We start from the raw sequence: 27960 nt of genomic DNA, 5'->3' as shown, positions 1-27960 counted from the left end.
TCCTAGAGCGTTGGAGATTATTTACTGAATTAAGGTTCGAACAAGTACTAATTGGCCCCAAAGTGCTCTCAAAAACAAGTAATATGTCATCACGTAAACATTCAGAAACGGTTCCACACGGAAGGAGGATTTAGTAGAACTTTTTTGTGTTTTCTTTTATATCATCACATTTCTGAAGCAATGGCTGAAAATTAAACATTAAAAATTTATCACTTTCTATTCTTATTTTTAAATTTTCTAATCACTTTATAGAACTAAGTTATTTATTGCCAAAATACTACTTAAGACAAACAATATTATGACAAGTTAAATTTGATAAGTGGCGTTTTGAATGTATTTTTTTTTTTTTCACCAGGAGCTGTTTTAAAAATCGCTGTAAGGACAAATTAGCTGAGATATATATCAGCTGTAAAATTGCTAGTTTCGTATCCTTAAAACAGCCGCGGCGATATTAATGCGAAATGGCGATATTTGTACTTTCTGCTTCGTAAAACAACAGTTAATTTTCTGACATCATTTGACCACTGGTATTTGTACATACGCTATACAATTGCTTGGAATACAAACCTGTCCGATCTGCGAACAAATAAAAACGTTCTTTCAGTCTAATACGAGGCATTTTGCATGTTCAGGAATAGTGAATTTTTCAACTAAATTTGTAATTCATAGCTCAGTTTCTATTGTCGATTAACAAAGTATATACATGAGTCGACGCGTAGATTATTTTCAAACAGCTTAATTTCAAATAAAAGTGAAAGATGAAATGTCCTTGTAATTGTTTCTTTAATGTGTTTTGCACATGAGCGGATGAAATCTCACCAGAGGCACACTTACTGCCGTTATGCGGGTTTCCCCGACATCGAAAATCAAGTGGAGATCATTACCGTCCTCATGGCGGATTTTTTTCTTGTTTGGGCTTTTGTCCTAAACTATATGTGTAAATGATTACAAAAATTGTAAAATCTCCAAGTCTGTTTAAACGTCAATTGTCAGTTTATCTTTGAACACGTAAAAACGTACGCGTTCCCCGAGTTAAGTCAAAACAACAAGCATCATGCATATGTATTCTGTAATGAATCGTGACCATGTTTGATATAAGTTTTACACCTTTTTCTCTATATATGTACATTGTATATAAACAAGATAATTTTGATTAAAAGAGAAAACTTTAACTACTTCTATTACAATTCATTTTGTTTGTGTATATTTATTTGCTACATTGTAATATTCATTCTCATCTGTAATTTATGTTGTGTTTGAAAAGTATCTCACTGAAAACTGGAAATAAAGAGTATATATATATATATATATATATATATAACTTAAAGCATATAGATTCTTTAATCTAGTCATTTTAGTTTTCCTATCTCACTCTTTATACAATTTGTATGTGATCGAGTGATAGTTGAGAAATTTTCATCAGAAAAAAGTGCTATTTGCTTAACAATATTCCAGCTTTGCAAAAAACGAATCTATTCAATGCAGACTACAGCGCATAGATGTATTTTGAAGAAAATCTTGGCAACAGAACTACAGCGCAAAACGAATCATTCATTGGAGAAACAATTAAATAACTGGCAACAGAACTACAGCGCTATAGATATATTGTTGAAGAACAATCTGGCAACAGAACTACAGCGCTATAGATATATTGTTGAAGAACAATCTGGCAACAGAACTACAGCGCTATAGATATATTGTTGAAGAACAATCTGGCAACAGAACTACAGCGCTATAGACATATTGTTGAAGAACAATCTGGCAACAGAACTACAGCGCTATAGATATATTGTTGAAGAACAATCTGGCAAATCTCAACATGAGAATATTCATAAATATATTTTGTATTTATACTCAAACCAACACTGAGAGACAAAGATTGTCTAATAATGTGTACGTACTTTAAATCTAGAGAAAGAATATTATATCACTGAAGACTGGTTGTATAAACCGTATTTATTTCATTTGAAAAAGCAATGCTAAATGAACAAAATAACACAAGTGAAGTATTTGAAATAAAGGGAAGATATTGCGAAACGCAGAGTGACTAGAAAAATGCGAGAGATATTGTAATGCCCAGAGTGACTACATTCATCGCAATGGCTAATATTTGACCTAGAAGTTGGTTCTTACAGAAATAGCAGATAGATACTTTTATTTCTTCCAAAATGTTCGTTACTGATATCATTATGTCAGTGTCATATTGAGACACTCCTATCAAATATTTCAGTTTAGCACTCGTAAGTATATACCGGTGTATTTGATGCAAATGAAGAAATCAGTGAGGAGAACTAACGATGTTTTTGTCATTCATAGCACAATCAGATATAATGAGTGCTTGTTTAAGACGTTTACAAATTCCCAATGAGGTTAATTTTGCAAATTGCGCTTCTATTTCTCGATCAAACACATTTAAAGGAAAGAGGTACGGAATGAAAACATATGAGACAGTTACCAGAACTCGCAATTAACAATTAATTGGACGTTAAGACGATCTCGGGAGAGACATTTTCACTCCCCATTCAGGAAAGAAAATGACTTGTTCCGTCTTTAATTACCAGTCTCGTCATTCTCCCTGACTCTGCAAATTTATACACTGTTACTATTTTTGTGAAAGTATGTTGTTTAGATGTTGCGTCCTTGTCAGTGGTATGATGTGGCTTAATTTCAATATTTCCTCAAGTTGAAGCGGGTCTTCATGTATTCATCTAGTAAGCGTTCAAGAGATCAGTAAAATGACTGAATAAAGAACCATATTTAAATATACTTAATTGAGGTAAACGGGTATAAGTGAAAGATAGAGTTTAGCAAGATATATGTGTCTTAAAATTCTAACGTATTGAACGACTATATGCAGTATAGTTTTAGCTGTTTACTATATGTAGTAGCACGCATTTATATATTGAACTTGCGTTTGATGTGGTAAGGCTATCGTGGACTGTGTCACCTGGCACTGACACTTGTATATTACTTGAATAATAATAATAATAATAATAATAATAATAATAATAACATTAATAATAACAATGATGATGATGATGATGATGATGATGATTATGATCATGTAATGATGATGATGATGATGATGATCCTGGTGATGTACAGGATCATGATGACGATGGTGATAACGTTATATGCACATGCGCAGTCGTTCAAGCAATCAGAATCATATTTCAGTACTGTATATGAATTGATAACTTTAAAGGACAGAACATGTGTAGGCGATTCAGACGGTAGATCACTACTTATTCGCCAACACTTTTTAATTGCTTATTTAAGCACCCTCTGAAATTCTGCAAAATGGTGGGAAAATATTGTTGGTTAAATGTATTTAAAAGGAAATAATATGTGTAGGCAGTTGATAAACTTAGATCATACAGCAATCGCCTTGTAAGCGATGGGTTCCGGGTTCAAGCCTCGGACTAACTGCACCTTGTAACTGTACATTATCGTGCTACAATATGTTCACTAAGCCGAGTGTTCTTCTAATGGACCACTCTACAGGCAGAAATGAATCCATTAAACAGAAAGAATTCCGTGATTTACCTCCTTACAACTCCAAGTGCTTCAAAATGACAAAAATACCATGAAATTTGAAGAAATTACTTTGATAACTGAATATAATGTGAGCTAATTCAGTATAATATCGGAAAATGCCAAGAAAATTGCCATAAAACGCCAGTCGCGAAGAAATCATGCCTTTGGAAGTCGCCTCCTGCGGATATTGAATTTCCTTAACAAATGAGCACGTAGTTAAAGACCATTTGCAAAGTGTAACTTGGTTATTTGCAAAGTGGAAACACAAGTCGCTGAAAATGGACCCATGCCGTGCCAATTTCTGACAAATATCAGAATTAATTGGCGAATTAGGGACTTTAAGTAATTTCTAAAACGTCGTCAGGTAGTAATATTTCGTCATTAATTCGAGTAATGTTTGTCCAGAATTGCGTTATACAAGCTTTTGTGCACGCTCTTATGCGAGTTCGTATAGATACCTATAACGCTAAGATTCTTAGAGGTAAATTGCCTGTTTTCAAGCAGTTTCTATCAGGTTACTTTATTTTTCTACAAACGTCAATTTGTTGTTTAACAAGTCAAGAAATTACAATTATTAAGAATAAAAAGCTGGTGTTAGATGTGTGGAGAGTAGAAAGTCAATCCATGAAGTTGTTTTGCAGGTTACTGCCATTTCTTTTCTTGAAATCCATTGTCGTCAATTTAAAATGTTAATAAATATCTATGGTGTGGTTCAAATAATGCGTAATTCAAATGCAACAAGCACAGAAATCAGGCTATAAATTATTGTAGTATTCAAGATGAAATGTTGCAGAATTTAGCTGAAATATTCCTCAGACTACAAGTAACTTTCGAATCACTTGCTGTTTCTGCCGTTTGTAATTCTTCCATTTGAATAAAATCTGTAAAAGTATCCTTTGGAAGCACAGAATGCACCAAGCAGAATAATAGCAGACTCGGTTTGACTGAGTCGGTTCATGAGAGGTAATGCAATGTGCAAAACCTCTCATGCCCCCTAGCACCGACTTAAGTGGTGACTTGCTTAAGACTTGCTAAAGGCCAATGGTTCTTCCAAGGTCCTTATCTTCGGTTGAAATAATACCCGATGGAGCACCTGGGTTCGTCCTTTATTGTTGCTATATGACCTAAAGTGTTTTTGTGTGACTTAACCTTTATCCTGCCAAATTTCTAAAATGAACTGGTCTATCATTCAATCTGGACAGTACCATTCATTATTCGAAGGGGTGTTCACTGAAAATGTATTGACTGAATAGCGAACAGTACTGACCATGACCAGCCTGCACGGACGTGCAGGTTGATCCTGGTCTGTACTAGTCGCAAAGGCAAAATCACTTGCCACCAGCAGTCTAAAGGTTAACAAAGACTGCGATTTTCTGTGGATATCAATTTTCTACAGCATATGTTATCATTATATAAAGCATCTTGTCTTCAAGACAGAATTCACTGCATCAAATATCATCTTACTGTAAGCTTTCGGTGCTTCAAAACATTAAAATTTAGCAATAAGTTTTCAGTGCATTATGTATAAGTATTTAAGTGGATGCCTAAAAGTCGGTTACAGAAATATGTTCAACTCATTTTTTTCTTAAAACTTCCCTGATTTTGTTCTTGCATTTCAACTCCAAGAACATTGCATCAATAAGAACGGTTGAGAGTTAATGCGTGTACGTGTACGAGTAACAAATGCTAAAATGTATTGTTGTTTATTTGCTGCGTTTTTCTATTTTGTTTGTTTCTTGAACATTTCTGAAAACACGCAATTTTAACCTGTCGTATATGTTATCTTAGTATTGCTCATGTATGTATGTGTTTTTTCGTTCCGTGTGTGTGTGTGCTCTTTGGAAGAACGTGTTGTCAAACCCTTGATTTCATATTTTTCTTCGTAGACATTATAATGATACTAAAATAAGTGTATTTCAAACAGTGATATAATATGATTAATTCTAATATGCATGTCTCTTTTAAAACACTCTTACGCTAGAATGACGCCACGTTAACGTGCGGTGACGTCAAAGTTTTTGTTGCGATAAAGAAAGAGCGGTTCTATATTTTATCTACTGTTTTAGATTAAGGGCATATTAGAAGCAAAATAATTTAAAGCCGTGTTTTAACAATATTTATACACTCGGACGGTAATACGTCCCTCGCGAAATTATTACGCCCAAAGTATAACCGCCCATCGTGCATAAATAGTGTTAAAACACTCTTGCTATAAATAATTTCTTAAACAAATGTACTTAAATGTCTGAAAGACACAGTCGTGTCGTACAAGTGTTTTATAAACTGTAGTGCATAAATTTGATTTAAATAACAATGTTCTGATTTTTTTAAACCAGATGCGCTTATTGAAATATATAACAATAATCCTATATGTTGCTTAACTACTCGTGAAATCTCTACAACAACGACGACAACAACAACAACAACATTACCTTTATCAAAAGTAAAAGCAAAATACTTTAAAATAACGTCAAATGATATGTGACATTGTGTATAAAACTTACTATTTCGGTTATTTAAGAAATAATTTAAAGCAAAAGAGTGTTTTAACACTATTTATGCACGATGGGCGGTTATACGTCGGGCGTAATAATTTCGCGAGGGCGCAGCCCGAGTGAAATTCTTTGTACGACATATTCCCGCCCGAGTGTATAAATAGTGTTAAAACACGATTTTGCTATAAATTATTTCGATTCTAATATACCCTTAATCTAAAACAGTAGATAAGATATAGTAGCGCCCTTTCTTGGTCGCAACAAAAACATTGACGTTACCGCACGTTAACGTGACGTCATTCTAGCGTAAGAGTGTTTTAACAGAGAAAAGTATATTAGAAATAATAATAATGCCTCTTTGCCTACAATTATAAACTTGTTGATTACAATTTTTGGCATATTTAAATTTATATGTGATTTTAATTTCAAGTTACACATGAAATTGATACCGTGACTTAAAGGTCCATTGGACCGGGACTTGTGTTAAAGGGAAATATTCAACATTTGACAATGTATATATTTGGAAAGAATTCAATGAATACTATAAACTAGCGAAAAAATTATAAACAAAAAAGATATGGAAATTTAAATATCAATTAATTAAACGGCAGCCTTTTTTAGCACTTATATTATTATGGGCATTACCAAATATTGTATTTATGTAAAAATTATGTTAAATACAATTAAACATGGAGCTTAAATTTAAGGCATACACTTCTACACACGTACTAAGGTTAATATTATATTTGGCCCACAATATATGTTTCTCTTAGTTGTTATTCACTGATTTTCAATTTATGGTGATGCCCATAGAAGGACAGAATGTTGATATCACTGTGCCCAAAATAGCTGCCAGAACAGAACATCACTTTATTAACTCTAGTTACATATTACAGTAACACAAGAGTGTACAATGCATAATACAATTAAACAAAGCATGCTTTTACACGTGACATAGTATAAAGAAGAACTTTTTTTTTTTTTAATTAACAAGATTGTATTCAAATGGCTATATCTTTTATCAAAAGAATGTAAGATTTGGTGTTCTTGAGTGAAGGATGCTTTTTATATTAAATGTAAGACAAAAAAAAAACGCTAATCATTTATTTTTTTCCATAGTTTAAAGCAAAGAGTTCCGAACCAGGCAGTGAAAAATATCACTTTAAAATTACCAGATAATTAATTTTACAGTAATATTCAATTACTCAAAAATAAAAATACTGAAATAGAAAAATTGCACATGTATGTTGTTAATGGATATATTTGTAAATATATGGATCTTTGATAAAATTAGATTCAATATACTGCTTTTGTGGGAGATTTTTTTATTATAAATTGTCATAAATCCGTTGAAAAAAATATACATTTATATTTTCTGTGCATTCAAATAGTGAGGTCTTTTATTTTTAATGATTACCTCCAATTTCCTCAAATTTAGTTAGCAAGCAGTCAAATCAAAATGTAGTCATTCTCTTAATTGATAACAATTTATTTGTAAATTGTTTCAAAAATGGAATTTTAGATATGCAGCAAATGAAACCATGGGATGGAAATAGAGCGTAACTATTCCGGTTTCCTGGATGTAAAATTCAGAAAATATCCGTTAATTAAAGAAAAATCTGTATAATTAATCCTGCTAACAATTTTCATGTACTTTCTCTTTTCAATCTAATGTCAAAATTGTTATATGCTACATGGAAAGTTTGTTTTATACACAAGATGGTTTAAACTCTATAGTAAATGAGCGTATATATAAAATGCGAGTGATGAATTTTTCCCTTTATATGATTTTTATCCGATTCTTCTAAATGCCGTCTCGATCAGAGATTAGAATTTTAGCTGGTTTCCTTTCATCAATTTCTAGATGACCCAGTGACACAGGGCACTGGTAAATTACAATTGAAACATGACTAAATGTTCTGTACATGTAGCGTGAATCCATATCTACACATACACACAAACAAACATCAGTTCCTGCATATACATATAGCTGAATCCCATCAGTAAAATAAAAAGAAATACCAGTAAAGTTCTTGCACATGCCTACTGCAGAAAATACACTAAAATTTTGATATAAGTATCACTGGATAACATAAAATTATATTAAGTCTTAAAGTTGCTACGGCAATTCATTGGTTATATGATTCTAAACTGATACAATGTTACAGAAGTATTTAAAATATGCTTGTAACAAGTTTATTTTCCACTAGTTACAGGAGGCCACAAATACTAATATACATGTATGATAAGCTAATAAATGGTACTGAGCATCTAAACCTTTGAAAACTAGCTGAAACTACTGCATTTTCCACGAGAAATAAAAGCTAAACCCTTTCATTATTACAGAATAGAACAGGCTAGAACATTTCTGTTCTGTTCTTTTGCATTATTACTGCAATGTATATATATTTTACGTGAAGATACTTCAAACATTTAGATCACATGCCTGTTATATCTCTATTAGTTAGAACAGAACAGAAAAGAATTTCATTGAAGGAACACTGATTACAAAAAAAATCATTTTGCAGTAACATGTGCACAAAACATATATACAAGAAATTCACAAACGGGTATTGGTATTGGTGATATATACATTTTCTGTTTGTGGGGACAATGGTGAAACTTTTTTTGTTTTATCTAAATTTGATATAATACAGAAATACATAAAACGGACGATAAGAGTGCTAATATTTTGTAGTCTGTTTCATATACATGTATTTCAGTTAATTTTACAATGATATCTCTAGAAAAATATATACTTCTGTCTTATTTATAAATTCGATGTTTTGATTTATTTCATGGTGGAAAATATAACCCTAAATTCAATTTCAGTTATATCACAAATTTATTGTTGCATTAAAGTAAAGCACCATTTGGAAAAATTATGCACCGAAAAAATAGATGGCGATTTCCTGAATAAAAGACATTTATTTTAAACCATAATAAAGATGTTTCTACTCTCAGATAAATAATGTAGTACTTGTATATTCATACAAGACTGAGTCAAAATTGTTGAATAATTTCTATTCAAAAATTCACTTTTTATTCTACATATACCTTTTGAAAACTGCGCAAAACAAATTCAGTCCCACGCTTTTACAATTTTGCCAAATGCTGATGAAAACTAGAAAACATTTTTGTTTAGAGTCATTTGAAAACACTGATTTAGAGCAATACTACACGTTTCAGGTCTGAGAATAAATATCACTACCTTAAATAATAGTTTGATACTTTATTTTAAATGATTTTAAATTATTTATTCAAATAAATTAAAGTAGCGATATTTATTCTCAGACCTGAAACGGGTAATATTGCTCTAAAAGACTCTTAACAAAAATGTTTTCTAGTTTTCATCAGCATTTGACAACTCTATAAAAGCGTGGGACTGAATTTGTTTTCTGTGCTGTACATATATCTTTTGATGAAAATTCTAGTTCATGCAAAATGCATTTTCCTTACATATTTTACTGCACAAATACGATATGTTATTTGTTGATAAAACACGATGCCGTGTCTTATATATAATATTTTCAAAAATATATGAAAACCAGATACGTTTTTCAAATATTAAGAAATTTATTTTTGTGATAATGTAATATATCAAGTTGTTTGGCAGGTTTTTTCCCCATTTCTTTTAGTTTTTTTTTTCAAACTATGTACAACAACAAAAAATAATTCTGAAAATTAATGAATGACTCAGACAATACGTCCTCGCAAGCTGATATTCTATATTTTATCATTTCAATAAAACAGTAAATTGACTGAAAGGTGAATATATTTTTACGATGATTTTACTTTCTCAATGAAACCTGCTTTTCTTTTTTTTTTCTCCAAAACGTTTCGTTATTTTTTCGCTTATTTATTTGCATATTTTTCTTAATATTGAAATGAAATATTCATTCAGTGATGTTTGTATAATATTATGCAAAAATAATTAAACAAAAAGAAATTCTTCTTTTTTTTCCAGTTTTACACATAAAACAAACTGATTGATATTATTTGGGTGTCCATTTTCATTTCTTTTTTCAATATTTATGGAAAGATAAGTAAAAATTAAAAAGTAATATATATATACCGTCTGTTTTTCTGATACTTCCGTGTGTCGAAACAAATAATGTTAAATTCTGATATATATTTTCCGGTGGTACTAGTATAATATCATTTTGTTAATTAATTTAATTAAAGCGAAGAAGTGGGGCAGTGGGGAGGAAAGAATTCTTTTTAATTTAACAATTTCCATTTATGTGGCGCACAAATTGTGCGTATTATAATAGTTATTGAAACAGATGAGTATTTATAATATTATTTGTGCGAAACTAAAACGACGCGACTTTTTTTCTATTTTGCCTATATTGTGCGTGCTTTATTCATTCATTCATAATTTTTTTTATGTCATTTATTGTTGCATATGTATTCAATAAAATGGATGTATTTTATTTTATTAAAAAAATAATAAAAACACAGAATCTAAAGTGCGAAAACAGAAAAAAAAGAAATTAATAAAATTTGCACACAAAACGTATTAAAATATTTAGCGGATCATATGTATTTATTGAACTTAATTAAACAAATTAAATTGCTAGCACTTACCCTATGGTAGACTTGTAGAATCAAAGACTTTATTTTGTAGAAGATTTTTCTCCGCAATTCATGTGCCGCTTAGCAATACACAACGCGCATCATTACAATGGTGAAAATGCGACAAAACGCTTCAAATAATTCCAAATTAATCATAATTTATTCTCGCTTTATGTGTGATTACCACAAAACTCTGATAATAGTGTCAGCAACTCACAAACCGCTGATTTATCACCGCGCTGCTCTTTTATCCAATGAATTTCCAGTTTTTCATATTGTCAACTGAACGCGTGTTGTAGCTAATTATAATACTGGCACTGTGGCAGGAAGGGGCGGTGCTAGCGAGGAGAATATGAAGTGGTTTTCAATTTATTTTAAGTTACACTTGTGGTGTTGAATTGTTACAAATTATACAATCTTGCGTTTATAATTGAACATTTCTGTCTATTGTCCACGTTCATTTGTAAACATGTGCTTTATTTTTGTCGAAAATCAGAAAGTAGAAGGCTGATTATGAAATGAACCATTCGACGAAATGAATAACATTTTAGTCAGATATTTGTATGAATTATGCTTATTTTTTAATTTCTATCCAAGATGTGAATGTTCTTCCAATGGTTTTATGTAAAGTGAAAAGGCGTATAAGAAACAAGCAAATAATGATACTTAATTTCCTGCATTTATGTGGCCTTCTTTACACTTAATAAAAACCATTGCGTCACGTTGAATCTTTCGGGTCCCTTTTTTAAAATAAAGAAATCCCTTTTCCTTTCTGCGACAATTTCTGTACATCCACTAAATTATTTACTCTGATATATCATCCACCGTGGAGAATCACAACCTAAAAATGATCTTTTCAACACAAGCGTTTTGAATACATCGGCCATATTTTGGTGTATTATGACGTAACTACTGTTTACCTTTGTTATTTTTATCTATAAAGAAGCAGCACTCAAGATAAGAGCATTTTATTCGATAATCAAACTCGTTCACACGTTCTTTTCTTGAGACACGTTAATTGCAATTTAGGGGACATTTTCCCAATTTTAGTAGCGAATACAATAGGTCGTTATTAGGTTTATAAACAGATTACGGCGTGCGCATGCCGAGTGTCGGTAATTCTCTATACGGAATACTGTGGACTTGATCATACACTTATGATCGGAAAAAATCATCGCGCTGAGAAAAAAAATAATCGTACGGTCTACTTTATACAAAAATGTCATCCTGAATACGGCTTAATTGGTGATAATCACGCAAATAAAAGAATAAAACAAAACTTCTTAACTGATTTTCTGGGTGGTTTCGAGATTTTAGCCGTTCGCATTAGAGAAAATTGGAAGTCTAACAGAGAGGTAATTATTCCCGCTGCGACGATAAAAGTCAGAATGCTAGTCAGTTCTTCTTCCAGACACGTGAGATGTTTCCATGGACACATTTTGAAGTGAATTCTGACTCTGTTCATGATCGGAAACTGCATTTATGTATTATTATTATTATACATTTCAATTTAAATATACATCGGTTACTTCTTTGAATAGTTATACCCAGGTGAATAAACGCAGGGAAAAAAAACAACATTTCTATGAAAAAATCGCAAATGGAGTCTACACCATATAACGCACTTACTGAAATGTCTTGTACTCTAGTATTAACACTATAACACAATATTCTATTTTCTTCTTTCTAAGCTGCCGTGAGTTATTTTCAATGCTCACGTTGAAATTGGCATTTTATTATTATTATTATTTTATTATTATTATTATTATTATTATACCTGATTTATATAGCGCCCTTTTCATGATAAACACGTTCAAAGGCGCTTTCCATATAGCAAACCAGCTAGCCGGGCGCTAAATTCATCCTCTACTAGTACAGACACAGAGCGAACTGACCAGAGGGCCATCGTGGTTTCGCGCTGTCGTCCTATGGGCGAAATCGCGAAAACACGATACATTGACGCGAAACAAGATGCGATGAAGCGAAAACACGATGCGAAAAATATCGCGTTTCCGCGCTATTAATATCGTGTTTTCGCGTTTTCGCCCTCCATCTCCCATCGTATTTTCGTGTTTTCGCCTTCGAAGTGATATTGATAGCACGAAAACGCGATATTTTTCGCATCGTGTTTTCGCGATCTTGTATCGTACTTTCGTGTTTCGCCCTCTCAACCGCGAAGGCGAAACCGCAAAAAAAACACGATGATTTAACATATATGTTAGAACTTTTCAGGCATTCTGAAGGTATGACCTGATACGCAGAGTGATTGCCTATTTATCGTAAGTAGTAAGAATTATGGCTCTATTTTTTTTTCAACCTATAGTGTCAGTCTCATTGTATGCTTGTGTATGATAATTGGAATCACGTTTTGTCGAACCTTAGTTTAAAGGTATACCTTCATTCAATACATATCTTTGGCACATTGTGCCACTCAACCCTTGATATGCGAATAATTCAGGGTATGAGATATTGTGATTATGTAATGACAGACGTGGATACAGATGTACTGATACCAACATGAACATACACTTAGCTAAAAACTCGTGCTTTTATATGTCACCTGAAGGTGTGTACCATTGTCTACTAGACAATTACGAACGATATTCAAATCATGGACCCAGGGTCAAATTGGCACCACCCCAGGAGTAACTTAGTGCTACATAGGCTTATATTAGTATCTTCTTATTGTTTAAATGCAGTAAGCTGCATTTACTCAGGTGAACGCAGGACCAGTTGGTCCTCTTGTTTATTTATTGCTTGGCGCTTGTTCTATCAGAAAAATTGAAGTTTAGAGATGTTTTATGCTGTTTCTTTAGGTATATCGCTTTTTAGCTTAAATGTTCTACTTAGTCTAAACACCTCAAATTATGTACAGGCGATGACTATAATGTTCATTTTTGATGTGTTTGAACGAAAAAGAAAGTTTTAGCCAAACAGAAATAGCATAAAAATAGCTCCAGATTGGAACATGTATGAAAGAAATAAAAACACCAAGCAACAAAAATTCGACTTTTACCTCTGTGTATTTCGGTATCTATATCTGTGCATTTTAATCACGTGATCCCATATCCTGGAATTAAGTCCAGTCAAATACAGGAGGAGAATATTGATGTTTGACCTTGATCAGGTGATATTCCTAGACAGAAGACAAACAGGATCCGGTTTGCAGATTTAATCAACTAAAATTTCCTAATTTCCTAATTGAAATTTATCATTGTTCTGCTAAAGTTATACATGTGCATCAGTGTTTTAACGAATGCATACACTGTTTTGTATGTTTAAAATACTTCACCATTTAAACGTTTTTACAGATTATATAAACCGTTAAGCAAAATATCTCAAAATCTCTTAAAGAGAACACGACAAAACCGGCTAAAATACTTCCTGATACGCGGGTCCAGTTCGTCTTCCATGTTTGCGCATGTCCAACAAGAAGGCGAAAGTGCGATAGTGTACAATCTCCCATCGTGTTTTCGTGTTTTCGCCTTCGCGGTAAGTAGGGCGAAAACGCGAAAACACGATACAAGACCGCGAAAATACTTTTATAAAAGTCGTAAGCGCTCGGTTTAATAATTGAACTTATGAGAATATTTGAACATATATTTGCTCATTCTCTATATATTATGTTTTATATGTTGTTATATATCATATCAATGCAGTTTCCGATCGGGAACAGGGTCAGAATTCACTTCAAAATGTGTCATTGGAAACGTCCCACGTTATATATACAGATTTGTTAAAACATTTATGACAAAACGTATGCATTTTTGAGGCATCTGCTGGATTACATTTGTAATAGTAATTAGTGTCAGGCGTCCTTTCAGTAATTAAAGTAAAATTAAATAATATATCTTTCTTTATTTCCTCCATTAGTGAAGGACATGTGAATCATACAATACAATTAGATACAATAAAGACACAGTATATACGAAATATATGTACATGCGAATTACAAATGTAGTTGAGATACAAATGTCCATAATTACATGCAGATAAACATCTATATAATATAATTTCGCGTAGCAAAATTAGGTTTCATATTCACTCTTTGTAGAAACGAGCATAATTGAATGAATAAATTTTGTTGAATGGTGAAGAAATGTAAGTATTAAACTGATTGGATTTATGTTACATTTGTGCATAATAAATCTGCTTATTTTTCATGGACTCCTGCAAACCTGTCCCATGTATAGGAAGATCGTGACGACAACGATTATATCATAGCATTTCACCGAATTTATCCCACCCACCCGTTCCCATATGTCAAGTTATTCTTTATAGTTATATATAGTTTGAAATGAATCGGAAATCTTTGCTGCTTTTGTTCATCTATTTTTCAGGCTGCTGGTTGATCAGTTTTAGACGCATATACCTTACCTGGGAAAAGGACAATAGCGGAATATTATTCCTACAGATATATACAATAACTGGTCAATTTTGTTGAATGAAAAATATCTATAAGGATTCTTTGGAATGAAACATGTAGTGGTGCAAATAGTTATAGAAATAGCAATATTGTGGACATAAAATGTCTAGGTTATTAAATGAAGTATCTAAGTGGACAAACATTTTAGGTGTTAATGCTGTTTGAAATGTTCTGTTAAAATACCAGAAAATGTTCTGTTAAATTGCTAGAAACTCTTTCTGGAAGAAACATGTTAAGTTTACATTCATTTATATCGCGACTTTAAATGTTTACACAGAATTATGTTTTAATTTGATATTGCATGGCGGGGAGTACCAAAGCAAAAGTATTCTTCTCAAATTTTAAATCAGTAATCTATCAAGTAAATTGAATATTCATGCGTGTGAAAATGCGCCTTGTATCTTCTAGCTGTGGTTGTTTGTTCGTCCTGTCTAGCTAAGTAGCGGCTGACCATGGTTTATATAGGTTTATGGAACGCAAAATGAGCCCTTAATAGTGTTACAGGGAGCCTTGACATAGTGTCTCGTTCATGGGTCTGCACTTATATGCTTCAAGGATGTTTGCAGTCTTTTCTATACGTGCTTCCGTTTCCCATTGCAGACCTATCTTCGGGACATTAGGTCATGATGAGCACTGTTATTCAATTAATCATAATAATAATAAAAATATGTATGTCAAATGTTGTTATCAAATACATTTGTTTTGGTGTTCTTCTGCTCCTGCATTTTGCAAATACAGACATGGCAATTACGTAAAGTATCTGTTAGTTAAGGAATATTATCAAATGTTACAGCTTCTCAACGTATTCAAATCTTGTTTGAAAGTTAGATCACGTGACTGGCTATCTGGACAGGGACTTCTTTTGAGTATTTTTAAACTGAATACTTTACATAAAAAAGGAAAAAAATATCTTAAATTATTGATTTCATAACTTAAGCTCACGAGTCCGTGTAGAAATATATCATAGATAATAGTCTCGCATATAGTGTCGCAACCTGTACTGGTTTGGTATATATCTGAGCATGCATGAATTAGTTCCGTTTTTCAGTATTTCGAGGGATAGTCTGAGCATTTCAATGTGTTACACATTGGCTACGGAAACACGATTCCTCCTGCCCTAGTTAAAATAAGGGAGGGGGTTTTTCGTGGGCGGCTCGTATTCCGTTTGAGAAATATACAATCGAATTTGTTTTTCGTAACAAAAAGGTTTATATTTCAGTTTTAATACGATTTCGATTGTAGCATCTAAATGAAAAATAATACTATAATGCCGTGATATTTTGGCTCTTCTTTGCGAGTATACTGTTTTGATTTATCAGTAACGTACTTCTGTTCTCGCAATTGACTCGTGTGTATCCTTGGCAAGTTTTCCCCATGCAGTCATCGCTTGGGATAACTGTTCTTTCGCTGGGATACAAATTATATTAAATTTATTTATTGATTCATTTTTTTTCCTTGTCAGTTATTTTCGCTTTTATGGTAAATGAAATTAAGTAATGTAATTTCCAGTATACATGTTGAGTTGTATGTATAGTGTATTCATTTTAAACATTATATCACCTTGCCATTTGCCATGATAAATCTTTAAATAAAGTCGCGGCCTTTTCCCAATTGTGTTTTAGTTTTCATTTATACTGATGAATTAGTTGTGTCGGGTGTATTGGGTTTGACGCTTACTCACGTGCCAATGCAGTGTTGATACAATAATTTTTAATTAATTATTCTAGCATAAAACTGCTGTTATTGTCACTTTGGGGGTGTTTCAACAAGAGAGAAAACGTGTGTTAACAGAGAGATTTTCTAAATAATGGTTTGTGATTTTGCGTTTTCCGAATTGCTACCGTCGTACCCGATTATATATGGTCCAATGATATGATAAAGTCTGTGTAATACTAGAACGTTATTAATATATAAATCTATTGTTGATGAAAGCAGTAATGAGCAAACCATCTCGGCAGAAAATATATACGAAAACCACACCAGATCAAAAGCCTTAATCGAAACGAAATTTTAAGACTATAAAGACTAAGACAATATAATGTATACATGGTGAGGTTTTTAAAAAAAATCATTATTTCTGCAAAGTATACACTTTGTTTCTTCTCCAATACCCAAGTCATCTTACTTAGACTTAAACCATCCCCATTTTACAGCTTTGTAGTTTACCAGCTGTATTAGTATCTTAGAGATACTTGCCCGCAGTTGAGGTGAAAAGTTTCCATGTGTTGACTCCAACCAAGTTTGGCACAGTAAAATATTAAGTGAGTAAAATTAAGTATTAGATATTGGTAAAAAAAGCATTTCTGCATTATTAAAAAAAAGAGTTCCAAAGGTTTATTCCTTTCTGCACATTATATTTGGTTATTTATAAGGAATTCTGCAAAATTCATAAGTCAGTAAGGTTGCACCACTGGTCACTTTTACTGGAATTTTAAGAGAGAAAAAATGTTCGCGGAATATGTCGACTAGTAGCTTTAAATTACAGATTAAGTTCTTGGGTAGAAAATAATGGTAAGTTAGAGGATGAGCAGGGTTGATTCCGTAAGAATTGCAGTACCATTGAACAAATTTCATCTCTTACAACTTAAGTATCATAGATACAAGAAAGAAAAGCAGTCAGCTTTTCATTGATTTCAGTGTAGCATATGATATTACTAACAGAAGAGAAGTTATAGGGAAGGCTGCATGATTCTGGTATATGTGGTAACATTTTGAAAACTGTTAAATCTGTTTATTCATCTGTTACTTTTTGTGCAAGAGGACATACTTTTTGTACTGACTGGATTTAGGTTGATGTCTCAGTCATGACTGTATGCTTCTTTTAATTCATGGCAAAGGTAAAGTGCTATTTTTCATTTTGCTTGTAAAAAGAAACCCTGTCTTGTTCCTATTGACAAGGGCATAGCGAATGCAGATACTGTTTCATTCAAAGGATAGTTGGAATCGGACAGATCAATGCTATCTTGTAGATGTCAATAACATTTTGTTAGTTCAACAGGAAACTATTCATGAATGTTCAATTTAGGATTAACTGTAGTAACAGTATCACTTGTACCAATACTGTTAAGTACAATATTTTAAGTACGACAGTTCAAAACAAGCTTTGGCTTCCTGTCAAAGCTAGAATTGAATTTAAGATTTTAACTGTCATGTTTAACTGTTCAATGGGCCAAGCTCCATCTTACATGACTGAATTATTATAGCACCAAGCAGTAGTTAAAGGTCTTCAGACTCTGTTACAAGTTGTTACGAGGTACCATTTAACAAACGAAAAACATCTGGTGATAAAAGTTTTCAAACTGTAGGGCCAAAACTATGAAACAAACTACCAGTAGACGTGAGACACTTTTAAGAAAAAGCTCAAAACACTGTTTTTTAGAAGCTTTGAATCATGGTTTTGATTATTTCTCTGTTGATGGACTGAATACGGAAGAAACGCTGAGTATACTCTACTATGTAGTGTGATGGACGTATGTTTAATATGCAATGTTGTAATTTGCACTGTATAATATTTTTGTCAAATATGTCATGTTTCATTGTTTGATACCAATATATATATATCATAAAATGTTTAACTTAATGTACAACGCAAGTGAACATACTATGTGTAAAATTAGGCGTTTAATCAAATAAAGCAGTTTCAGAGAAGTTAGGGTAAAATGCTTTTACCTTCACACTACTATCAGACTTATGTTTAACAGTATAAGCAGCTTGGTTTAAACAATATTTTATTCAACAAATAGCATGTGATACAATATATATAACAAAAGCAAGCGATCTAGTAGTACGCTAATAAGGGGGCCTCCGTGGCCGAGTGGTTAAGGTCGCTGACTTCAAATCACTTGCCCCTCATCGATGTGGGTTCGAGCCTCACTCGGGGGCGTTGAATTCTTCATGTGAGGAAGCCATCCAGCTGGCTTACGGAAGGTTGGTGGTTCTACCCAGGTGCCCGCTCGTGATGAAATAATGCACGGAGGGGCACCTGGGGTCTTCCTCCACCATTAAAGCTGGAAAGTCGCCTTATGACCTATCATGTGTCGGTGCGACGTTAAATCCAACCAAAAAAAAAGTACGCTAATAAGCTTTTTTAGAAACTCTTTCCCGAAAACAGGTACATACTAAATTACAGAGACAATAATTAATTGTAAAATTAATGCATGCTTGCAGTCAATTCTTTATAACAACGTTCAAAAAGTTCTGAATTTGGAGTTGACTGTATACTAGTAAATTGTGGACATGAAAAAGAAATGTGGTATAAGCAGCTTGATATGAAATTCCATGCTGACCTTGATGTTAATGCTATAAATGTAGTGCAATCAATATAATCATATTATGAATATCATAGGAAACACTACAACATCCAGTGTAAATAAAGAGATAGAGACGTCTTTCCTAGTCTTTCCGCATATCTACACTTGAAATCAAATCTTTTCAGTGGGCAAAGTTTCAAAATTTGACGAAAATTTAAGGTATAAACTTGTAAATATGTAACCCTTTAACAGTTAAACAGGACTAATTTATTTTCATTTCAAATATATCATATATCAGACACGATAAGCATATGTATGAAGGCACTTTACATAGTAAAATGTAAACATCTTCTTCTTAAAATCTTGGTACGAGTTATACTCTTTGGACAGTTCCAAAACATTTCCACATGTGTGTGCCACAGGGCGCCAAGCTGCACCATACACCGAATTAAAGATGACGGACAGCGACTCTGGCATAGTCTCGGTCTCTATCACCCACCGCAGAAAATGTCGGAGCTGTCCCCCTGAAAAATCCCTTACCAGAGCCATCAGGTAATAGATTACAACTTGCTGTGGATTAAACTGAAAGCATGCTAACCAGCTTGTCCTTGTCAGGTTGAAATGCAGACAGAAACCTTCGCAGACAGTCTGCATTCAGCCTTTCAAAGAAAGTGCTCATGGCAAAAGGTGTAATACTTCTCCTCATCAGCCTCAGGTATGTTGTTGGCTTGACCTGAAAATCAACCTGGGATAGGTTTAGAAGACATTTAGAGAGGTTCTCACTTGTTGCTAGCACAGTCATACCATGCAAGGTAGAGAACAGCTCTAGCTCTCTTTAAACTACCACTGGCCAAGAGGTTTCTGAGAGAGCATGCTCAAGAAGATCTCTATCGGATTCTGGTAAGAACTTTAAAAAATCCTCCATAAGTATGTCTTCATCAGACTCCTGGTCAGAGTCTGACGAAGCCAAGATTGCACATCTGCACAAACGCAACAGAAAACGATCCAAATACTTGTATACTAATAACATGTTCTAACACTCGTCCAAGGATAGGAAAAACTTCCGTTGCTTCTGTTGACTGGGAGATACGACACACAAACACCCTCGCCTTTAAAGTACACTCTTAAATCACTATCCCAAATCTGGGAGTAAATATCTTTTGTTATTCCACCCATGTCTTGCCCTTCTGCTCTTAGGTGGTTAACAGGGCGTGTCACATCAATTATATCTTATTACAAGTCAATAAGGTCTTCAAGGGTCGTTTCTCGTTTCACAATTACATGTTGTGCCACACCTTGTATTCGTCTTTTCATCTGTTCTGTTCCTGTAAAGAATAAGAATGATAGTAACTTGCAAGGATGTGTACTTAACTTTTCTTGGCAGGCAATATGGGTACATATTGATTGTACTAATAAGCTGACAAAAATATTATATTATATTTGGGAACACTCCATAAAACAATATCTTCTTTAAACAAAATCATTTCAGTATCATATATGCTTTTCATCATATGCTTACCATAAAAGTAAAAATATTTTGTCAATCTGACCTGGGACTCGGTCAAAAACCAAACGGCTCAATATCGGATTTTCAATATGGTTATATACGGAAATTCTGGCTGTCAAGAGCATGACCAGTCCTGAAATTATCCAGCAACGTTATCACACTGAAAAATTTTCAGGGCTGCATTTCCATTTAGCAGTTGACATATTTTAATAAAACACAATGTCACAGTTATAAATCTTGACTGAGGGAAGTTGTGACAGACAGAAGGAAGGACTAAGCAAACAGAATCTTTGCCTTTGAGTGCAAAACACCTTCTTTGGTTTTCAACAGAAAAAAAGAATACAACAAGCAAATTCGATGAATTGGTATCCCACGCCGAATGGGTTTGTTGTAAGGAATGACAAAGATATATATCCGGCAAAGGAATGGAAAAAGTATCAGTGTTGACCATAAAGTACGGAGGTGTTTATAATGTTACATGAAGGTTTTAGGATAATGGGGGAAATGCACAATAATTACCGCCCAGTGTCCATACTTAGTATTATTTCCAAAATCTTTGAACGGGTTGTGTATGACCAAGTGGAATCATACTTAAATGATAAAAAGCTATTATATAGATTCCAGTCTGGTTTCAGAAAAAGATTTTCAACTGAAACTTGTCTTGTACATCTTTCTGATTATATAAAGTTTGAAATGGATAAAGGTCACCTCATCGGTATGGTTTTACTTGATCTTTAGAAAGCGTTTGATACTGTTGATCACTCCATCCTTCTGATAAAACTTGAAGGGCTTGGTCTTGCGGAAGATATTATTCGTTGGTTCAGGTCATATTTATCCGAGAGACAACAGCTTATTGATGTTTCTGGTACATGTTCTAAGCCTAGCAAAATAACGTGTGGTGTTCCACAAGGGTCAATTCTAGGTCCTCTTTTATTTTTCGTTTAGATAAATGATATGTCTGCAGTAGTCAAAAATAAATTACTGCTTTATGCTGAAGACTCCGCTATCTTGGTATCTGGTAAAAATAGGTCAGCCATTGAAAAAGAGCTAACAGAAGATCTTGAATCAGTTAGTCATTGGTTTATTGATAACAAGCTTTCCCTGCATCTAGGAAAAACAGAGTTAATTTTGTTCGGCTCAAAGCCCAGGTTAAGGTCAGATAATAACCTTCATATTAATTGCAATGGTCAAACTATAAAGTCCACTTAATCTGTCAAGTATCTAGGTGCAACTTTAGATCAGAGTCTTACTGGTGAATACATGGCTAACTTATCAAAAAGGCAAATGCCAGGTTAAAATTTCTGTATAGGAAACAGAAATTTCTTACTGATCGTACTAAAAGACTTTTGATCTTAGCTTTGATTCAGTGTCATTTTGACTATGCCTGTTCTTTCTGGTTTCACGGCTTATCTCAAATTTGGAAAAATAAGCTACAGGTTACCCGAAATAAATTAATCAGATTTATACTCAATCTGGAAAATAGGTCCTATATTGCCCAAGAACATTTTATTTCATTGAATTGGTTACCCGTCCGTAAAAGGGTGGAAGAAATAATTAGAATTAAGAATGGTCAATCTCCTGACTATGAGTCAATACTTTGTGACCCAAGACTCTGTGCATTCATATAGAACAAGGTCTAGTGATAGTGGGTCTTTTATGCTATCAAGGGCGAAATGCTTTGGTTTGAAGTCTTTTTTCTGTTATAGGTTGTAAATTATGGAATATGCTTCCATCTCAAATAAGGAATCGGTCCAGGCCTTGCTGTTTTCAAAAGTGCTGTTAAGGATCTTTTTTTTAAATATTAAATTACACATGCAGAATTTTGTCCTATTGTGCCAAACTTTGTACCTAGTCTTAAATTAAGTGCAATTCTTAATTATTAAATATCTTAAGTCTTTTATCATTTTTTATTAATATCATGTTTCATGCCTCTCTATATCAGAACATCACTAACAGGGACCACAATGGAAATAAGGGATTTCTTCCCTTTTTTGTGTTATCCCTGATATTGATTTACTGATATGGTTCATTACATATGCATATTTCATTTTTTTTTCCTTGCTAATAAATCTTAATATTATATCATGAATGTTGTCATTGTAGCCATGTTGTCAATATCGAAATAAATAAACAAACAAAACACAATACATAAATGTAATTTAAAATTCTGGCCCTAAGAATACATTAAAGAACTGCAATGTACATGTGTATTTTCCAGCATTCATGCAAATGATGATTCTAGAATATGAATGTAAAGGAAGAAGATTTCATTTCAGATTCCACAGGCCATAGACCAATGTGAACATGTACATCAATCACAATTATAACAAAAGCAAGTCACGTGACAAAAATTGTGTTGATATAAACCAGCTTTAAAAAGTGCATGTACAAGCACAAACGTTCTGCTCAGAATAAAAAGCAACAGGACATTCTGAACTAGCAAAAACTGTAGCGTTAAAGTACGAAGGATTAAGGGTTCTACTGATCATCTAGCAATGCACTATATACGGAGAAGGTGTCATCTCTTATTTTGTTTCAAATAGATGAACATGAGATTATATCAACACAGATTTACATATTTGTACAACATAAGCATATATACAGTACTGGGGTTAAGAACAACCAATTTAACTACACATGCTTTTTGTTTTATCTCACCCAGTCAAAACTCCACAAAAGTCCATTTATAGCTTAATTTACTGTGTACATTTGTTTTTTGAAATACTGATACAAAAATTTATGCCAATGACAGTCCTTGCCCCAGCTATGTCTTTTTAAGTGTTAAACAAAATAAACGTTCCTCTTTACATGCACAAAGCAGTGTTCGTACGTACTAGGTTCTTACCATAAACTATATCATCATCTACTGAGGTTTCCAACTCCAGATGTAAACTATAATCAAGCGCTTCAGTACCTTCTGATTCAAGCGCTGGTGCTGTGGTTTCTCTGTTGTTTGTTGGTGCTGGTAGTATTTGTTTTTCATCGTTGGTACGTGTTGGTTGTGATTGTTCTGCATTAGTACGTGTCGGTGGTGGTTGTGCTGCGTTGGTATGTTAGTGGTGATTGTTCTGCTTGGGTACGTGTTCCTTTCCATATGGTACAGACACCACATTTGGTGTATACTCGTACTGGTACGATAGTGATGTGAGTGGTTGTAAAGCTGTATAGGTGTCATTAAGTGTCTCTATATACAGTGCATTTAAAAACAGCGTCCAGTATTGGTCTAACGGAGGGTGACTGCCTGTACTGCCCCCTTGAAGCTGTCAACAGATTGGCAGTTGGTGGTGGTCAGTGGCACGCTATTCCATAACCTTATGAGGTCTGGAAAGAATAAGCGTTGGTATAAAGGGCACAAGGAAACGCTAATTGTGCCCCATGGCTGCAGTAATGGGTTGTAGATGTATCAGTGCGATGTCAACAAAACCATAGACTATCCGATACATCATTGTGTCCTATGCTTTTGCTCTGCGTTCTTGCAAGCTCGGCCATTGGAGTTGGCGCGGCATGTCTGTAGCATTACTAGTGCTGCGAAAGTCTGAACAAACCATTCTTCCTTGCTGCTGTACTTTGGACCATCTCCAGCTTGTAGATGTTAGCTGCCGTAAACGGATCACAGAGGAGTATTCTATATGAGGGCGTATCAAAGCTGTAGAGCATAGCTCTTTCGTCTTTCTGTGAAATTGATAAATGTTTCTGTGTACAAACGACCTGGTGTTATTGGCCTTCTTAACTATTGTGTTTATATGATGGTTCCAGCTCAGTCTTTTGAAAATTTACGCCCAGGTATTTCGCTTTGTCAGTTTCTTCAAGTATATGTCCATTGATCGTATATGGAACTTTGATTTGTCGACGCTTGTTGGTAATATGTAGAACTTGGCACTTTTGCGGATGGAATTGCATAAGGCAGTCGTTCTTCCAGCGTTGAAAGCTATCTAAATCCTGCTGGTGAGTCTGAGAATCTGTCTCTGATTTGATATTTCAGTAAAGAACACAATCTGACCATTGAATTAGATGACATGTATTCCGGAAGGTCATATATGAATAGCAAAAATAGTAAGACCTGAGGACACTTCCCTGGGGCACTCCTGATTGTACTGGCGCGATTGAGGATTGAGACCCATCAAGGTGAACTTTTTGGGCGTGGTTCTCCAAAAAACTACTAACCCAGTAATGTAAGTTCTCACGAATCCCATAGTATTTTAGTTTCATCATAAGCCGATGGTGTGGCACCTTGTCACAGGCTTTTGAAAAATCGAGCAAGATGACACCTGTTTGGCCTTTATTATCAATGTTTCTAGCAAGATCTTCAACTGTCAAAATGAGTTGAGTTTCGCAAGATCATCTTTTACGGAAACCATGTTGGGCGTCGGTTAATTAATATCGAATGTTTATCCATATGATTATTTATGTGACTACAGATTACTCAGTGTATGTTCTAGAAGCTTGCATGTGATTGATATCAGTGATACAGGTCGGTAGTTTTTAGACTTATTTCAATCTCTCTTTTTTGAAAATAGGTGGCACATAGGCTGTCTTCCACTCATCCGGTACTGTACCAAGATCAAGTGAGACCTGAAAGAAAAGTGTGAATACTGGTGCCAATTCAGAGGCTAGTTTCTTGAACAGACGCCTTGGGATTCCGTCAGAGGCACTAGCTTTATGTGGTTCAATTCCGGATAAAAGTTTCTCGACACCAGGCATTGTCACTTTAATGTTGCCTTCAGGTGGGTGAGGACTTGTGCCCATATCAGGGATTTTGTTTACATCTTCATCTTTGTTAAACACTGATGAGAACTGTTCATTTAAAATATTTGCTTTAGTTTCACTATCCACGTGAGTTAAACCATCTTTTGCCTTCAAGGGTGAAACACCATTGTTGCTATTGTGTTTACAGTTGATAGAACTCCAGAAATTAGAAACGCTTTGAATTTGCTGTTGATTCTGGGCTTATGATTATTATATGCTGATCTACAAGCATTTCTCGAAGAAATGTTGATATGTTCATATCTTTTGGTGTCCTTATGTCTCTTTGTCTTTCGAGCCCGAGCGTATGCACGCCCCTTCCACCTGCTCAGTCGCTTCACTTCTGTAGTGATCCAAGGCTGATTGTGTTAGCTGTTCTGCATTGGCACGTGTTGATGGTGGTTGTTCTGCATTGGCACGTGTTGGTTGTGATTGTTCAGCATTGGTACGTGTTGGCTGTGGTTGTTCTGCGTTGGTACGTGTTGATGGAGGTTGTGCTGCGTTGGTATGTGTTGATAGTTGTTGTTCTGCATTGTTACGTGTTGGTGGTGGTTGTTCTGCGTTGGCACGTGTTTGTGGTGGTTTTTCTGCATTTGTACGTGTTGGCTGTGGTTGTTCTGCATTGGCACGTGTTTGTGGTGGTTGTTCTGCATTTGTATGTGTTGGCTGTGGTTGTTCTGCATTGGCACGTGTTGGTGGTGGTTGTTCTGCACTGGTACGTGTTGATGATGGTTGTTCTACATCAATTTGTTACGTGTTGGTGGAAGTTGTTCTGCACTGGTACGTGTTGACTGTGGTTGTTCTGCATTGGTACGTGTTGGTGGTGGTTTTTCTGCACTGGTACGTGTTGGGGGTGGTTGTTCTGTGTTGGTATATGTTGATGGTGGTTGTTCTAAATTGGTACGTATTGGTGGTGGTTGTTCTGTGTTGGTACGTGTTGGTGGTGGTTGTTCTACATTGGTACGTGTTGGCTGTGGTTGTTCTGGATCGGAACGTGTTGGTGGTGATTGTTCTGCATTGATACGTGTTGGTGGTGGATGTTCTACATTGGAACGTGTTGGTGGCGGTTGTTCTGCATTGGTACGTGTTGGCTGTGATTGTTCTGCATTGGTACGTGTTGGTGGTGCTTGTTCTGCATTGGTGCGTGTTGGTGGTGGTTGTTTTAACATTGGTACATTTTGGTGGTGGTTGTTCTACATTGGTACGTGTTGGTGGTGATTGTTCTGCATTGGTACGTGTTGGTGGTGGCTGTTCTACATTGGTACATGTTGGTGGTGGTTGTTCTACGTTGGTTCGTGTTGGTGGTGGTTGTTTTACATTGGTACATGTTGGTGGTGGTTGTTCTGCATTGGTACGTGTTGGTGGTGGCTGTTCTACATTGGTACATGTTGGTGGTGGTTGTTCTACGTTGGTACGTGTTGGTGGTGGTTGTTCTACGTTGGTACATGTTGGTGGTGGTTGTTCTGCATTGGTACGTGTTTGTGGTGGTTGTTTTAGCATTGGTACGTGTTGGTGGTGGTTGTTCTACATTGGTACGTGTTGGTGGTGGTTGTTCTGCATTGGTACGTGTTGGTGGTGGCTGTTCTACATTGGTACATGTTGGTGGTGGTTGTTCTACATTGGTACGTGTTGGTGGTGGTTGTTCTACGTTGGTACGTGTTGGTGGTGTTTTTTCTGCATTGGTACGTGTTGGTGGTGGTTGTTCTGCATTGGTACGTGTTGGTGGTGGTTGTTCTGTGTTGGTATGTGTTGACGGTGGTTGTTCTACAATGATACGTGTTGGTGTTGGTTGTTCTACAATGATACCTATTGGTGGCGCTTGTTCTACACTGGTACGTGTTGGTGGAGGCAGTTCTACATTGGTACGTGTTGGTGGCCGTTGTTCTGCATTGGTACGTGTTGGCTGTGATTGTTCTGCATTGGTACGTGTTGGTTTTTTTGTTTGTTTTGTTTTGGATTTAACGCCGTTTTTCAACAGTATTTCAGTCATGTAATGGCGGGCAGTTAACCTAACCAGTGTTCCTGGGTTCTGTACCAGTACAAACCTGTTCTCCGCAAGTAACTGCCAACTTCCCCACATGAATTATCAGAGGTGGAGGACTAATGATTTCAGACACAATGTCGTTTATCAAATAGTCACGGAGAACATACGCCCAGCCCAAGGATCGAGCTCGCGACCCCGCGATCCGTAGACCAACTCTCTTACCTACTGAGCTAAGCGGGCGGGCTTGTACGTGTTGGTGGTGCTTGTTCTGTATTGGTATGTGTTGGTGGCAGTTGTTCTGCATTGGTACATGTTGGTAGTGGTTGTTTTAACATTGGTACGTGTTTGTGGTGGTTGTTCTACTTTGGTACGTGTTGGTGGTGGTTATTCTGCATTGGTACGTGTTGACTGTGGCTGTTCTACATTGGTACGTGTTGGTG

General features: G+C 34.8%; 1 protein-coding gene across 1 annotated transcript; it reads right to left on the bottom strand.

Annotated features, from left to right (window-relative positions):
• Nucleotides 1-130: 130 nt before the first annotated feature.
• LOC123560136 (proteoglycan 4-like) lies at nt 131-27855 on the bottom strand. Its single transcript, XM_053517013.1, has 12 exons — nt 27771-27855; nt 27043-27450; nt 26742-26999; nt 26321-26668; nt 25861-26273; nt 25318-25647; nt 24339-24465; nt 23639-23833; nt 20524-20611; nt 20131-20266; nt 19885-20019; nt 131-184 (listed from the first exon to the last, which is right to left on the bottom strand). Exons 1-12 carry the CDS (start codon nt 27853-27855, stop codon nt 131-133), a joined length of 2577 nt encoding a protein of 858 aa, XP_053372988.1.
• Nucleotides 27856-27960: the final 105 nt, after the last annotated feature.

The sequence above is a fragment of the Mercenaria mercenaria genome, chromosome 10 (genome assembly GCF_021730395.1).
Source record: "Mercenaria mercenaria strain notata chromosome 10, MADL_Memer_1, whole genome shotgun sequence".
NCBI lineage: Eukaryota > Metazoa > Mollusca > Bivalvia > Venerida > Veneridae > Mercenaria > Mercenaria mercenaria.
This window is presented reverse-complemented; position numbering and strand designations above follow the sequence as displayed.

Coding starts and splice junctions, on each gene's coding strand:
- LOC123560136 (XM_053517013.1), bottom strand. CDS start 27,855: ATGTTAAAACAACCACTACCAACATGTACCAATGCAGAACAACTGCCA. Junction 25,648..25,860: donor GAAGTGAAGCGACTGAGCAG/GTGGAAGGGGCG, acceptor TCACCCTTGAAG/GCAAAAGATGGTTTAACTCA. Junction 20,612..23,638: donor AGATGATGATATAGTTTATG/GTAAGAACCTAG, acceptor TATTCTTTACAG/GAACAGAACAGATGAAAAGA.